The sequence below is a fragment of the Pongo abelii genome, chromosome 1 (assembly GCF_028885655.2).
Source record: "Pongo abelii isolate AG06213 chromosome 1, NHGRI_mPonAbe1-v2.0_pri, whole genome shotgun sequence".
In the NCBI taxonomy this organism is placed as follows: domain Eukaryota; kingdom Metazoa; phylum Chordata; class Mammalia; order Primates; family Hominidae; genus Pongo; species Pongo abelii.
In genome coordinates, this window is record NC_071985.2 from 68,109,178 (window position 1) to 68,126,232 (window position 17,055).

The 17,055-nt window shown below is 45.0% G+C and overlaps 1 protein-coding gene across 1 annotated transcript in view; it reads right to left on the reverse strand.

Moving 5' to 3' along the window:
* Positions 1 to 17,055, reverse strand: part of LOC100456069 (voltage-dependent R-type calcium channel subunit alpha-1E) — a 338,487-nt gene that overhangs the window by 16,122 nt on the left and 305,310 nt on the right. Inside the window, exons 36-41 of the mRNA XM_054524611.2 lie at positions 12,392 to 12,519; positions 7,097 to 7,193; positions 4,840 to 4,945; positions 3,864 to 3,971; positions 3,214 to 3,314; positions 2,821 to 2,927 (exon numbers count right to left, since the gene is read on the reverse strand). Of these exons, the coding sequence (XP_054380586.1) occupies positions 2,821 to 2,927; positions 3,214 to 3,314; positions 3,864 to 3,971; positions 4,840 to 4,945; positions 7,097 to 7,193; positions 12,392 to 12,519 (647 nt within the window). The remainder of the gene's footprint in view (positions 1 to 2,820; positions 2,928 to 3,213; positions 3,315 to 3,863; positions 3,972 to 4,839; positions 4,946 to 7,096; positions 7,194 to 12,391; positions 12,520 to 17,055) is intronic.

Here is a 17,055-nt window from a genome sequence, read left to right on the forward strand (position 1 = left end):
TAGTTCATTGGATAGGCTAGGCTTGTTTCTGCCTCGAGATTTTAATAGAGGCCACTCTAAGAGTGCAGAACACTTCTCTCCAACTCCCCTACCGCTCTGTAAACTCTTTCTAGCACTTATCAGAACTGTAATTAAATCACTGAAAATGCAACTTTTCTTCTTTCCAATAATCCTCTGTTTAATGTCTGGTTTTCCATCATATTTGAGGGAGCAACCCTATCTGTTATGTCTACCACTATACCCCTAGATCAACCTCTACTGAACAATGCATGGCTCTAGAAACACAGATGGTTCTGAGGAACCAGCCTGCTGTTCCACCAGTGTCCCCATGTCAGGAAATGTACCAACATGCACCCAAAGGCTTCACCCAGAATCCTTTGCTTCCTCCTTCCCCTTTAGTCCAAGTAGCAAATCAATCACCAAATCCTATCCAGTCTTATCTACCAAATATCTCACATCTGACCATCTGTCTCCATCTCTATCCTGCTAGTCCAAGCTACTATCACTGATAATTTACACAACTGCAGTAACCTACAAAATGGTGTTCCTGCCTCTAGAAATGCTTCCCTCCAATCCATTTAGCCTATACCGAATTCAAGAAAGCACACATCTGAGCACATGATTCTGACGCATAAAACCCTATTATCCTAAGACAAAATCCAACTTCTTTATCCTGCTTATAATGCCCCCAAAGTACTAGCCCCTGTGTATCTCTCCAAATCCATAACTTAACACATCCCCTGAGCTCTCCAAGCTCCAACCATCGTGACAGTTTTTAGGTTCCTTAAACTTACCATACTTTCTCTTACCACTCTTGAAGAGCTTGTCTTCAAGTCTCACTCAAATGTTACTTCCTCAGGAAGACCTCTCTAAACCCTCAAACTGAGTGAGCTGTTTCCATGACATCACAACAGCCCACCCTTCAGCATTGTTTGCCTGTAGTGCTCTTGTAATTTCTTCTTCCAGATTTGTCTCCATGGGTATGTGTTCTCTGCCGTAGCCCCAGTGCCTAAGTCAGCTCTGGGGACATATTGGCTCTTAATAAATATTGGTAAAAATCAATGAGTAAATGGATCAATAAATATATGGGAGAAAAGCCAGAGTGATCCTATGGTGGTGGGTTAATTTGTAAAGCAAATTGTTGTAGATAAACAGAGATTGCAATTTAGGGGGTGGTGTCCCCCATTTCTAAGCCAAGGACTGGCAAAACAAAAACAAAAACAACTCAAGCCTGTAATCCCAGCACTTTGGGAGGCTGAGGCAGGTGGATCATGAGGTCAGGAGATCGAGACCATCCTGGCTAACACGGTGGAACCCCGTCTCTACTAAAAATTAGCTAGGCATGGTGGCAGGTGCCTGTAGTCCCAGCTACTCGGGGGGCTGAGGCAGGAGAATGGCATGAACTCGGGAGGCGGAGCTTGCAGTGAGCCGAGATCGCGCCACTGCACTCCAGCCTGGGCAACAGAGCAAGACTCCATCTCAAAAAAAAAAACAAAACAAAAACAAACAAAAAAAAAAACAGCGTAAATCCTTCCAGTGAAGACGTCCCACTCTTCCAATCATACTTCTTTCCCTCCCTCCCTCCTACACAAGCAGAAGATAAACACTGACTTGTTTTCTGTGGACAGGAGAATTCACACCCTGCACTTCATCACATCAAATTATTGAAAAAAAAAGAAATGACCTTGGTCATGACTCTCGTCCTTTTCTTCTCTTCCAAAGAAGTTGGACTTTGATCTCTGAAAACAATGCTTTTCAAAAACAGTCCAGCCCCACAGGCAGAAAGAAATCAATGATCTGAGCAATTCCAAATGACTCCGACAGAGGTCTCATTCCCAAGCCCTGAGTATCACTCTCTTAGTAATTAAGATAAGCGATTTGGTGATTCCTGGTTTTGTAAGAACTGGGACTTTGTTAAACCCAATCACAAAAGCTCATTTACATTGAGTAGAAAGATTTGTGTTCTTTAGGTATGCACTAAATGCTTGCTGATGATTGAAATATAATGGTGTGAGATACATATGCTATAGTAGATTAATTGGGGTAAAGGCTTATCACTCAGAAGGATGGGAAAATTCCTTAATTTGTGTTTTATTTTCACTCCTATTATAGAAAAAGTAAGTTCCCTTTCTGAATAAGGTCCTTTTTGTTCATTAAAGGAAACATGGTATAGTGAAAACACTCTGGGGTCAGAAATAAGGAACTTAAATTCCAGTTCCACATTCTACTAGCCATGACTTTAGGCAACGTAGTTAACTTCAGTTAGTCTCCAGTTTCTTCATGTGTAATGTGGTGATATTAATATATACCTCCAGGGTATAGTAGGCTGCTAGAGTGGGAATCAAGTGAGATTCTGCAAATAGCGTCTCTAGAAGTGTCAACCTCAGGGAAAGCAGTAACTGCTGGTTCTATTCCCCTCTTACACTCAGCCAGCATGGCACCTGTGAGGGAGGCTCTATCTTCCAGCAGGACACTAGATCCACGGGGAAGCGATAACCAAGAATTAGAGAGGAGATTATTTTTCTTCACAACAGAACTACAACTAAGACCCAAGTATATTAAAAGACAAGTCAAATTCCCTTCTTCTATTGTTCATTCACAGTGATCGCCAACACTGACCACAGTGCTAAGTATGCTTAGTCTGCTTTTCTCTTACTCCTGCTGAAAATCATTTTAAGATATTCAACTTCAGAAAAAGGATCACTCAAGCTCAGAGTATTCATTCTTGGGCCCTTCTGAGCAGTGAGTTTTGGGGTCTGCACAACAATATGGGTGACAGATTGCAAGCAGCCATGCCAGGGATGTTTTGGTGCTACTCACAGGCCTGAAACGGGGTCCTGCTGGAGGTAAGGCAGGGCTTTGGCATTAGCAATGATCTCCTGAGGCAGAGATGAAGGCTCCATGCGCTGGAACATGGGGGCATTTTTCTGGGTAAAAAGAGGGAAGAAGAAGAAAAGAATTCCAATGACTACGGAGTTTGCTGTGGGGAAAATAAAATTAACATGGATAATACAGGCACATAACTTATCCCTTGTTTGACCATTTTAACCTTCGATTGACTGGGTTTCTAATTCCACGTCACTAGAAAGTTCTTGGGCCCTGCACCCATTACTGCTGCTTCTAAGTCCTTGCCGGGCACTATGCCCCAGGGATGCACAGGCCTGTCCCCTCCTGCAACTCCTCGTGGCCCACCCACTTGGCATTGACTTTCACCTGTTCCTCCAGCTGCTGCCTCTGCTTCTTCACCTTACTCTGCTTATAGTAGTCCATGATCATCATTGCTGCATAGATTTTGCCCACAGTCAGGTCAGAGGCTAGAAACACAAATGTGGCATGTTGGTGAAGAGGGAGAAGATAATGGGTGAGAGTGAGGAACCTCTAAGCTTTGTTACCCACTCTCTGGAACAGGTCTGCGCTATAAGTCACCCATTCATCCAATGTATATTGAGGGCCCCCATGGTGCCATGATCTGAGGATGCAGAGTGCATAGGTCCCCTGATCTGTCCTCAGGGGGCTTGCATACCCACCTAGTGATGGTGATGATACTGAGGATAAGCAGTACATGAGTAAGCATCACGCCTACCATTCTAAATCTCTATAGCTAAGTGACAACATCCTTTCTCCCATGAGGGTTTGCTGAGCAGTATTATATGGAGGGAGAGAGCTATACACCCAGGAAGTCTCATCCACAACCACAGTGACCTATCTTAAAGAACATGTTTTATCCTTAAGTCCCTTGTGTCTTTATTAATTGAAAAAGGCAAACTTTCCTTATCTCTTTGATCACTCTGGGTTCCCCCAAAAGATGTAGTCTTCACATGCTGGGCCCACAGTGACAAGGATACCCAGGAGAAGACCCAAACCTTTGGGCATGGGCACAAGCAGATCCAGCATCTTCTGGGATAGGTGAGGCCAGATGGCTAGGGTCTCCTTTTGTAGCTCTGAGTCTAGCTGCTGCCTGTCTGCACCACCTAGAATAAGATAAATTACTAATAAATAGAATAGACCCAGAAATAACCAGGACTGAGGGAGGAGGTGGAGTAGGAGCTGAATCAGCAGGACACCTCACATTTTAAGAGGAAATCTTGGCACTGAGTGACAGTGGATCTTGCAATACCAGGTCTTTCTGCTGAAGAAGCAGAACACATTTTGTCCCTTTTTCAGTGACTCAGGGATATCCTGCCAAGAGATCTGAGGCCCTCAGACTAAGAGCAACTTCCTCATTCATTCTAAAAGCCTCCCAGGTGCTCAATACATCAGAGGAGAAAATAAAAATAGCCGCAAGTACGTTCCTCTGCCTTCTTATCCATACATCAATCCTTCCAGCAACCCTAACTCCACAGTCTGAGTGACCTGATTTTAAAAAAGATTTAGATTGCACAAGAGCAGAAAGGCTAAAGGTCCACCTGGAAGTAGTAGTAAGCCTTTTCTCTCCTAAATCAATGATTAGAAATCAAGAGGAATAAAACACTACCGTGGCCTCTATGACAGCACCTTCTGCCACAGAAGCCTCTCAAGACTTCAGAGAAAATAAACCGTATACAGAAAAAGAGCAAAAAAGTAACCTTTGGTCAATAAATATTTCTAGAATACCTATTGTGAGCCAGACACTGAAGATGATATACTTTTAAAGCTGAAAGAAGCCCTAGAGATTATCAAACCATTCATTGTACCAGAAGGAAAGGGCAATTATTAGTTATTGAGTCAGATACTTGATGTTCAGATGACTGCATTGTTATGTCCTTAGCTGGATAGATGACAGTTCAAATATCTCCATCCTGTGCCACCTGCATGAGTTGTTCCAGAATTCCTCCTTCCCACCTCCCTTCCTAAGCTTACCTTTGGCAATTTTAATGTCCAGAGCTGTCCGTATCAGAGCCATAAGTGTGGAGGTGAAGTGGACCGTCATGTCCTCAGCTACTGGCATGTTCATCAGGACCAACCTCTGTGTGAAAGAGAAAAAAGAAACAGCAGGCAAAAAAAAAAAAAAAAAAAAAAAAATTGAAAGACATCTCAGTGAGAAAGGAAGAAAAGGGCAGAGGTCAAATGCACAGACAAAAAAGAAGGGCAAGGATCCCCATCCCCTGCCCCAGTCCTTCTCTCCCTGCTTCTCACTTAAGGCTCCTTTGCTGCTGTTTTTTTTTGTTGTTGTTGTAGTTTGTTTTTTCTCCACCAAGGGAATGATGCCAAATTCCAAAGGGAAGGGGCTTCCCTAATCATTCTGTAAGGCCCCCCCATGGAGTCCTAAGAATGTCTTTGATAGGGATGGGAAGTGATTTCTAAAAGAAGTGGCTCAAGGAAAGGAGTCAGCTCTGGGAGGTGGCTCCATTCCCTGTTCAAGGCTGCTCCATATTTCCACTTGTCCCATGAATACCCCCTGAAACTCATATGGAAATACAGTGAGAAATGAGATTTTGCTTTGCTTATCTAACTTGAAAGATGCATCCTGGTGCCCCCTTTTTGAGTCTTTAATAGATGAAATTTGACTGAACATGCATAAGTCCAACTTGTCTAAAGGATGAGGTGGAGCAGGATGGACAAGGGGGAGAGTGCAAACAGGCTCTGGGGTAGGAGGATGGGGAGAGCGGAGGAGACAGAACGAGGAAGGGTGGCCCAGGCAGGAGCAGAGTGGGCAGGCCTTGTTCCCCTCACCCAAAGAAAGGGATCACACTGAAATGGCCAAATCCACTTTCCAGAGAGTATTTTGCTTTTGGAGTTCTTTAACTTTTCCTCCAATCCCTGCTCCCCTTCTCCCACCAAGCTTCATCCCAGAAGTACAAATTCAAGGCCACATTCTACCACCTGGTACTTTTGGATGTGGCCATTGTGAGCAAAAAGGATGCCAGCCCCTAAGCTGTGCACGAGGAGCTATGTACTGGGGGGAATGAGGGTCCCTAATGGCCATGTTCCAGTGAGATGCTATCTGGGGCCATACAACGTGAGGTAGCAGCAGGAGAACGTCCTCTGGCAGAACCACCAGCCTGGCAGAGAGGGAAGTACCTCTTCCCAAAGAAGGGTCTCTAACGTTCCATTGCAGCATCCTGCCTAAAGCTGATGCCACATGGTGTCTTAGAGTGGAAAGCCAGTTTCTTGTTTGGATTTGCGTTGCATCTCTCTCCCACTTCTTTAAACATCTAGAGAAGTGGAAACATTACTATGATGTGTTCCTAGGTGAATGAAAGAGCTCCAGAGTTCTGGGTCAGTCTAAATAGCAAAGGGGAACTAACAGTAACTATCACTAATGGGTGGCAAAACAACTCACGTCCAAAAGCTATGACCACCCCAAGGGCAAGTGACTCCCAATGTACAATAATCTCTAAGCAGCAAGCCATGGGGGAATCCACCCATAACTCTGGGGCCAGGTCCCATAACTATGTTTTGCCAGTAAGTCAGATTTAACGCTGAATACAACTTGTGCCCATTATTTCCCTTCCTTTTGAGTATTTCCAAGAGAATTGGGTAGCTGGGCTAGTGGAATAGAGCTGCATTCCTCAGTCTATCACAGGATGGAAGACAGGTTCCTCTTTTCTTCTTATACCTAGAAGGAACCTATGCCATTCTTCCTATGTCATGGGTGAAAACATTTGTTATGAGTTTTCCTCTCTCCTAAAAATTTCTTGTTTAAAGGAATTTTCCTTTCTCCTAAAAATTCCATGTTTAATTTCTGCATGATTTCCTTAATTTATCTGATGGAAGATATTTCTTTGCATATGAGCACTGATAGCTGTTTTGCTGTAGGCTTCCTTCTTGCCCATATATGCCATCCCACAGGCCACCACTCTGCCTCCTCTAAAAGGAAACACACCACTTAACACTGCTTGTCAGGTAACTCACTCACAAGAAGCCACACAGTTGTAGAAACATAAAATATCACATAAAAAACCATGTTGAACAGTATTAAAAACCATTCCTTGTATTGTCCCATGAGTTCGTCCTCCTGGGAACCTTCCTGACTCTTCAGTCTCATCATGCCTTTCCTCCTCGGTTCCCTCTTCCGCCTCCCCAGCCTGGCTTCCTCCCCATGTTCTGGCCTCCCCACAACTAGATCCCATTTCCTGTTGGTCTCTAGCCCAGAACAAAGGAAGGGGTGGTCTACCTTATATGCCACTTTGGAGGGACATCTCTTGCCGAGGCCTAGCGGAGGTGACATGAGAGTCAGCATTTCATACATCTCAGTGTAATGGATGCGGCCACTGCTCATGGAGGGTTGTGAGTTGGGATGGGGTGGGTTAGCGGGGCAGTGGGGTGGCAGGGAAAGGAGAAGGAAGTGGGGAGAAGGATGCAGACAGGTAGGAGAGGAGAATAGGCATTCCCAGAGAGCAAAAACGAACAAAATACAGAAAACAGGAGAAGAAAAACAAAACAAAATGGACAAACGGGAAAAGAATAGGAAACCTGTTAATCAAGGCAAATCGTAGACATGACTCCATCCTGGTGCGGTTTATATCACGCCCCACACAGACCCGGGAACACTGGTGGCAACCTTCAGTCCCTATGACTCTCCATGGGAACAGTCACGGGGACTCATTTTCTCCTCGATTAGCATTCCCCTGACTTCCCTGTTCACTTCATCCCTCCCCAATACAACACAGCTTATTTTCAATTCCCAGGGCTGTGTGTGAGCGGTATAAACCGGATAGACGGTGCTCCAGCCGTGGGTTGGAGTTTCTGACCCCGGCTGGGGCGCTGGCCTGGAAGTCAGGCTGTTCTCCACTGAACCCACAGGCAGAACGTCGTGTATCCCCCCTCTGGTGTGTGTGTGCAGCAGGAGGCGGTGTCTTGCACTGAAGGTGGTGGGCTGTGCTTGCTGCTCAAAGAGTTGGCCCCGTTGCTTCCACCTGGCTCTGTGGACAAGACTGCTCTTTATTCCCCAGCATGTGCCAGGTCGATGGCATGCTGGGGACAGAAGAAACAAAAATAGGAGGAGGAAGAGCATCTTGCATGCCATGCTACCCTCCCCAGCTCTCCCACATGCGGCTGCGGGTTTCACCAGGGTGGAGTTTAAAGAGTCTCAGCAGAGGCAGCTGTCCAGCCTCCTGAGTATGGAATCACTGTGTCACCATCCCAGGCCAGCTCTACCCCATTGTCCAGGCGGGCATCCTTCCTGAGCCTAGGTCATCTTCCAGCTGCCTGGGCAGTGCTATGCTCCAGGGAGCCCATGCTTCCCTCCACTTGCACCAGGAGAGGGTTCCTTACCTAGCAGGCTTGGCCATACACAGGCGCTTAGTAGAGCCATTGGGATATAGAGAATTCCCCGGGTATGGCAGAGTTGAGCAGGGAGGTCCTACTCACTCCTGAACAATATCCTTGGTCTAACTGACAAGAAGTGACTTGGAAATTGTGACAGCCCCCTCAGATCCCTCACAGCAACCCATGGCAGGACCCTAAGGCAGGGAATCTGCTCAGTAGTGCTTCATTCACTGTGATCTTCCCAGACTCTCTGAGCTATTACTACCTTCTTCCACACAGCACCAAATCCATGCCTCTTTTACCTACTCTCACCTCTTGCCCTAATTCTTTGTTTCTCACCCCTTCTGTCCTATAGCTTTCATAGTCATTCTGACCAGACCATCCAGGAGCTGGGAGGGTGGGATCACTAGGATCATACTCCATACATTACATATGGGATGATGAGGCTCTTTTGCTAAAATGAGGCTTCTCCATCTCCAGTGAAAAGAAGCCAGAATTCTTTTGCTGGGTTAAAAATATTTCTGCATTCTATAGAGAAAGGAGAGGTCCCTCTGATTAACTATACAGACTAAGGTGGACCTCTGTGTGTGTGTGTGTGTGTGTGTGTACATGTGCATATACACACATACATGAGTGTGTGCATGTGAAGAAGAGAGTGATCACATTGGTCTTCATATGAAGTTCTTAACTCTTCTCCCTTTTCCCCAAAGTATGCCCTTATCTTTGTATAACAGCTGCTGGTTCTGGAAGGGTTTGGACCTCTTTAAACTCAAAGGAAAGCAACATGAAGGTTCCCTCATGTGGCGCAGTGGTGGTGGAGCAGAGGACAGAGAGGAGGGGTTAGATGTTGCATCCCACGGCAGGTCATGGCTGGGGACTGGGAGGCAAACCTTGCAAGCCACCCTGTAGGGGCAGTTCTCTCCCAGGCCCAGAGGAGGCGAGATCACCCGCACTAATTTGTACATATCCTTATACGGGATCCTGCCGCTGTAAAGGAAGCACAGGTGGGTTAATAGGACACTCAGAGAAGGGTGGAAAAGAAATGATAGCTTAGCCATGAAGAGGATGGCTGAAAGAGGTCAGAGCAGCTTCTTTCCTTGGGCCTGGCAAAGCCAGACCAGGAGAGATTGAAAACAGTAAGCACCAGAGAACCATTACCTTGCCAAACTGAACTGCTGCAATTTTCTAAGGAAATCAGAGCCCAGTCAATGCCAAAGGGAACTGCCTAATGACCAAGAGCACCCCATTATACCTATCTGGCCCATACCTGGCCAGATGCAGACACAGCCCTGGCTCTAGCTAGGCTTCTAGGAACAAAGCCTGCCAATTCACAAATGACTCAGACCGCTGTCCAGAGCAGATGCCAGGCTGCCTTGAAGTGGACTGCAGAACTGTTTGCTTTTCACAGACACTGATTACAGTCAGTTACTCAGACCTGCTTTTCAGGGGCAGTGGGAAGTCAGTGGCTTTCTGCAGTCTGGAAGAGACAAATTTCCCATTAGGCTAATTAGCAAGGAGCACAGTTGGCATGAGGGAAATCACAAAGGGCTTTGCTTCTCTTTGTGACAGATTTTTCTGCGTTCAGCTTGGGCAAGTCTTCTTTACTCAGTAGAAGCCTGCTGAGGTCTGTGTTCAGAGAGCAGCCAGGGAGGAAGCCATGGACACTCTCCCCCCAGCCCTCTTTCTGCCACTCAGCCAACAGCAGCTTGGCTGGAGCCAGCCAGAATTCTAGCTATCTTACCAACCCTTTTCCCAGGAGCCCACTAGAGAGTACCAGCTTCCTATGGAAGGGATAGAATTAATGATTGATTAATTTTCAGTGGCTACAGCATCTTCTCTGTCAGCATCCAGAAAAAGAAGCAACACCCAGGGATCTGCAGGTCTGTATATGCCCTGGAACAGACCAGGGTTTCCACTGGAAATTATAAGCACAGCATCGCCACCTCTGTGCATTCAGTCCTTGCTTGCAACCGTATGGAGACTATTGCTTCAGCCCAGCTTTACTCTTTCTAGGCTTTTTGAAATTTCAGGGTTGATTCCTCCTATTCTTCCAGATAGCAGCTCATCAGTACCTCCAAGTCTCTCAACTCTTGAGAGGAGGTAATTTAGCCAGTTGTCCTTTCATTTTGCCTTAGTGAGATTGGAAAGTAGGTGGGTGGGGAGTGGCTATAGACTGACATTTTTTGCAACTGGTATCAGTCCTCCTTTTGAAGACATTGGCTCACATTACTTTTGTTAGTCTTCCTCACCCACCTTATAAAGCAAGCCAACCAAACTCTAACTAGAATGAGTTACACTGTGAATTACAAAGCACACAGAAGAAATTCTTCTTTGTCTTTATGCTCTTTCCCAGTCCACATGTCTGAGTCTCATGATTCATCCTCATGGAACCATTTCTTCCCAGCAACTGGAACGAGTAGGGAGGAGCATGTTTTATACACATAGCATTTGGATCCCAAGATAAGTGAAACCACAAGAAGCGGGGTTTCTGGAAGCCAAGGATACCTGAGTGAGCCCAGATGAACAATGGACTTTTTTGCTCACAGTTGGTTTCTCCTCTTGGGTGAGTGAAGTGGTCCCCTTCTTAGGCTCCCAATCCCATAGATATCCATGGTTACAGAGGCTGATTTTCTAGACATTCCAATTATCATTCCCGTGTGGTTATTGTTGATTATAATAACAGTTACACACGATTTAATATCATCCTCACAACCACCTTGCAAGTTATGTAGGTATCACGATCACCATTTTACAGGTAAAGAAGCCCAGAGTGGTTATGTGACTTGTCCAAGGCCATGGAGCTGAAGACACGCAGGCCTGGCTGCCTTCTCCTCTAATACACTGCCCATTGCTTTCTAAGATCTATTTACTAGAAAGTAAGACCAGAAAGAAAAAGCTGTTGCTCAGCCATTGTAATAGGAATGGATTTAGATAACTCTGTACCCTAAGTCATTAATAATTAATGAAGGAAAGAATTCTGATTCACCCTTCTAGTCTCTAAAACAGTGACCCAAGTTCAACAGCCTCACCAGAGGATAGATTTTTGGGAAAAGTCTCTGATTATGAAAGGGGTTCCAGGTGGAAGCAACTTGGTCCATGCCTGTGAAGGATAACATTTCTTGTAGTATTTTTCAGAGGGGGACCAGAATGGATAGAGGATTGGTGAGTTAAGACCCGAAAGCTAAAATGACCTGGAACACAACAGTTCCTTTGGAGTGAGCATTCATAGAACTCTCACCTTGTCCTCAGCCATGAGGGCCAAAATCCTTCCTTTATACTCTAAAGCAGGGATTAGCAAATGTTTTTGGCAGTAAATTTTTTGACAGTAAAATATATAGGTTGTTGCAAAAATGGCCCACAATTACTTTTGCTCCAACCTAATATTTCTGTAGTAAATACTTTCAAATTTGAGGACCATACCATCTCTGTCACAATCACTCACCTCTTCCTTGTAGTATGTAAGCAGCCAGAGGCAATACGTAAACGAATGGTTGAGCTGTCTTTCAATAAAACTTTATTTGTAAAAGCAGACAATGGGCTGAATTTTGCCCATGGGATGTAGTTTGCCAATCCCTGCTCTAGAGCCTAGAAGGCACGCTATCACTTCAGGACTACTAAACAGCAAAAGAGACAGTAAAGAGGTTATCTTCACCAATTCCTACCATTTAATTTAGTTCCATGTAATAAAAATCCACAAATGTTTAAGGGAACAGTTGGAAGAACAACTTGTTTGGTTTTTAAAAAATAATTCCAGAGTTATATCCAACTGTATCTGTTGAGAGGAATGAGAAAGAGAAAACACTCACAGTCACTGATCATGGTGGCCAGATGTCCAGCTGGCCAAAAACCCTTGTCAAACCCCCTGATAACTCAAAGGAGTCCACTAACCATTGGCAGAAAAAGATTACTGGAAACTTCTCTTGGGATTGAACCCAAATAATCTGAGGTGAGGACTGGATGATGAGACCAGCCCAGAAAGGGAAAACCCTGTCACAGAAGGAAAGAGAGGGGAAAGGAGGATACAGAAGTCTTTGGTGACTGGCTTGATACCAGAGCCTCTTCCATGGGCCACAATCAAGAGGAATCTCCTTTCCTTCTGTAACAGGCAGGCATTTGGGTGGCTCCAGTTCCAACCTCTTCCCTGGGAACTCCAGAGACCTTTGCTCTGGGCCCCGCTGGGGCGGCCGAGGGGCGTACGCACCATGCTGCTCGGTCATATTCTGCCCAGACGCGGACAAACTCGTCCAAGTGGTGAGGCCCCAGGATGGAGGAGTCCCGAGTCAGGTACTCAAAGTTGTCCATGATGACGGCCACGAACAGGTTGAGCATCTGAAGCACAAGGGGAAGAAGAGGCGTTAGGGGAAACCTGAAGCAGAGCTCAGGAAGCAGAAGAACAGGCTTCAGGGCAAATAAAAGAATTCAAAAGTTTGTAGGCCTGAAGTTCCTAGCTCAAGCACCACTGATCTTGCTGAATGCAACACGTTTTCATTATTTGTACCACAGTTTCATTGTGTGAGCATTCTTACTTTACATTTCTATGCCACTTCATATTTGTAGAGTACCCCACAGTCACTTTTATTATCTGTTCCATTTATTTAATTGTTACTGTGGCAGCAGAGGGAACAGCAGCAGCCATAACATTCTTGAGGGCTAGAGGAAGTCAAGGCCAGATGCTAACCTTCCTCCCCAGCCTCTCCCTTCATTCTTGCTCCACAAAAGCAGCCCAAAGAACAACTGGTAAGATGTTTTAGAGTTGATGGCATAGCCTACTGTTGTGATGACTTTAAGCTGTTCTTGGCTTTTAAGCAGTTTCTAAGTCCCTACTCTTCCACTTATTTGTTTAGCCAGCCTTTACTGTGCACCTACTATGTTCCAAACAGAGATTCAGGTGCCAGAGATGTGAGATAAGAAAGTTCTTGTCCAGAGGTATATTCCCATGCCTAGCACAGGGCTTACAGCACAGCAGGGCTTCACTAGATGTGGTTAGTTGAATGCTCTTCAAGACTTATTTGATACTGAGTAGAGACTGTGATGCAATGGAAACATACAAATGTGACAAATTTTAAGAGCCATGAAAGAAGCACATGCAGGTTCCAGTGGGGACAGAAAAGACTACGAAGGCAACTTCTCCTGGCTGAAGAAAAAATGTATAAGAGGGTTGATGTTTGAGTACTGTTCACCATATAGACATGGGCACGGAGGGTGTTTTAGCAAAGGAGCCAGAACAGAGGTATGCAGGGATAGGGAATAGTCAGGGATCTGCAAGGAGGGCAGAGCAGCTGGATCCACGTGCCGGATCACAGAAGCATCTCATACACAGAGCTAAAGAGTGTAGACCAGGATCAGTGAGCTGGTCAGATAGCAAATATTTTAGGTTCTGCAGGCTGTGTGATCTCTGCTGTAACTATTCAGTTTTGCTGTTGTAGCACCAGACAGACCATTTGTATACAAATGAACATGACTGTGTTCTGGTAAAGCTTTGTTTATGGACACTGAAATTTGAATTCCATGTAATTCCACGTCATGAAACATCATTCATCTTTTGTTTTCTTTTCTCAACCATTTAAGAATGTAGAAGCCATTATTTCACGGGCTATACAAAACAGGTGGTAAACCTGATTTGTCCCAAGGGCTATAGTTTGCCAACCACTGATCTAGATTGTTCTGTAAGCAACAAGAACTACTAAAGGGGTTTAGAGAGGAGAGAGATAAAGGGACATTTGCATTCAGAAAGAACTCTTGGTAGCAGCATGTAGGGTGGGTGGGAAACCAAGGGAGGATGTTGCAGTACTCCTGAATCTACCAGGGGCAGGACGACAGCACGGACCAGAGTAGAGAGTTAACAAAGGTAGAATCAACAGGACTTGATGTTCAACAGCACTGTTTCCTTGTTTCCTGGCTGCCCTGCTCACCCATTCACTGTATTTCTAGCCCAGGTTCTTGGCTGTTCTCAGTTAGTGAGATTCAGGGGCATACCCTCCTGTGACCCAGGCCTCAACTAGTCATTAAACCCCATTTCCCTGGGCACAGTGGTTGGTGATCCCATCAAAACCAATAAAATGGTATTGAACCTTCTGGGCAAAATAGGTCTTCCTGTTGCTCTTAAATGTGTGAAAATGTGAGGTCTAGAGCTGCCGCTACAGCCATCTTGGGATGTTGATATTTGCACTCACAAGGATGGAGCAAGGTGAAGGCAGAGATCTGTAAACAGAGAGAAACCTGGACCTGGTGATATCATCTGAGCCCCGTATCAAGCCTGCTCTGCCCCAGGACTCCTCATTTACAGGAGCCTGTAAAATCCCACTTTACTGAAGCAGATTTAGCTGGGCTTTCTGTCTCTTGTAAGTGAAAGGGTCCTGCCTGATAGATGACAACTGGTGGGAAAACTGGAGTCTCTGTTGTGGACCCCCAGGCCAAGTGGCCAGGTGCACAGAGGTGCCAGATATGCAGACAGGGTGTACAGGATAAGGAAACAGTGTGGAGGAAGGACATGGTTAGAGTCTTTCTACAATACAGAGACTGCTGGTCATACCTAACAGCCAGACTCTTCTCTTCCTTCTTTTCTCCTGTTGCCTAGAGTAGAGATGGATGGCTGGAGGTCTAGGTGTCTTCTCTTCCATGAGGATGAGGGACACACCACAGAGGTGATGGAGCAGAAAGCAGGAGTAGGTCTGGGGCCCCAACACCATAACCAGACTGCCTGCCTTCCTCCAGACTTCACTGATGTGGAAGGGAAATCAGCATCCCTCCTGGTTAAGCCACTGTTATCTGGAGATTTCTGTCTCATGCAGGCGAACCTAATCCCAACATGGGCCTGTCTTTCTGCCTCTGAGGTTGGAGCCACAGTGAATTTGTTCAACTACTGCCTGGGCTATAAAGGGTTTTCCATGTATCCAGACATTTCTTTTGTACTCTTTTCAGGGTACCTATTATTAATGTCAACAAAAACTATTAGCATTGTTACTGCTTTTCATTTGTACAGTCATTAAGAGTGTAGCGTGTGCAGTCACACCTATTACTTGTTGTTATGCTTGCTCCAACTCTTTGTGAGGCAGGTTTAATTACCATCACCCTTCAAGGACAGAATTGCTTTGGATTCACATTTTTGTTCTTAGCTTCCAGCACAAGGCCTCGGGCATATCGTAGGGGCATCAGTAAATCTCTGTAGAGTGGCTGGTTTGAGTTGAGAAGCTGTGACTTGTCCAAGGTCACAAAGTCAATCTCATATAGATCTGAAAGCAGATCATCTCGTACTGAATATAGCCTCATTAAAAATAACAGTAATGTGAATTATGCAGCACCCTCTGTCTCAAAATTCCAAAAGTACCTTTATGGTCTCTAATTAATTTCCAGTTATATCTTTGGTTTCTTTTAAATATTTATTACGAAACACTTAAACCATGTAAGATAAAAGTAAGATGTCCATATGCGCTTCTATCTGCTCCATTTCACCCTAGCAGTGAGCACCGATTCCTGGAAGCTGTGAGCTGGTTTCACCCCTTGACTACTGGTGACTGAGGGATGGGCCTTGCTGAGAGTGAACCTCACAATGGCCACTCAATAAAAATGTGCTGAAGATGTGAATAAATGGAAAACTCCAATCAATAGCATTATTCTAAATTTCAGGGGGTTTTTTCTTTATACATTATACTTCCATATTTGTAAATAAGATACTGTTGTGTATTCTTTTCTTTTTACTGAAAAACCTTTCACATACATAAGAAGGAAGTGTATTAAAACACATGGATCAGTTCATTGTGTATAAAATGTTCCTATTATTAAGTCTTTTTTTTCTCCCATTTTATAGATGCTATAAAGGGAAAAGTGTCTTGGCCAAGGCTAGCAGAGGAACAAAGCCAAGACTACTGCGTGGGCTGCCCACATCTCCCATTAGCTCCTTCCCTGCCACACTGACCTACAGGCAATACTTAATGGTCTTTCTGTAGCCCACCCCCCTCACTGGAGAGCTGGACATGTGGGAAGTTTCAGTCCCCTTGGGATCACTTGCAAGGTAGCAATGCCTGGACATAAGACAATTAATTCACTTTTTGATGCATGGCCATGAAATTGACCACTTTTCAGTGGCATCACTGTCTGAGCTTTAGGTTTTTGTACAGCCAGTGGCATTAGCAGTGTAGTTGAGCTGAGGAATTTCAGAGTGACCAGAAACACTAAACCGGCCCTTTGATTATTCTATTTATCACTGCTTGTCTGATATGCAGGGTAGAAGTTTCTGGAAGTGGGTGTGCTGAGTCACGCTTTCTCCAAAAGAGACTTAAGAGGCACGTAGGGCTTCCCACCACTTTATAGGTGGGTGTGCTGCACATATACTACTCAATATTTACTAACACCCAAAGCAATCAAGCAATCTCCTTCTTTCTCATCTATCAGCTGGTCAATTATCATCAAATGTAATAACATTACAAGTCAAGAGAGAACCACATTTATTCCATTATCATCATTCTACTCTTATCAATGCTATAACCTTGCATTTTCAAGGTACCTTTTCTCAAGCACTTCAAAAATCTCCCAAAGCAAAGATATCCATAGACCTACTTATAAGATAAAATACCTGAGGTATGACAAAGGATTACTCTGTGTGTCCATAGATTCGATATGAAGCTCAATGCACTTAAATATGCTCACCTTCCCTTTTCACAACAATCTTTCCCTAGAAGCAACAAAGACTTTTCTCAGTCATTGAAAGTCACCCATCCAGGAGTCTGACGGGCACCCTAATCTCCAAGAGTTATCCAGAGGATGATCTAGTTCTTAACCTGGGTGTGGGCATGAGTGTGAATGTGTGCATGGTGGGGGTGTGGAGAGAGGGGGAGAGGAGGGGAGGGAAGCACAAACATACACTGA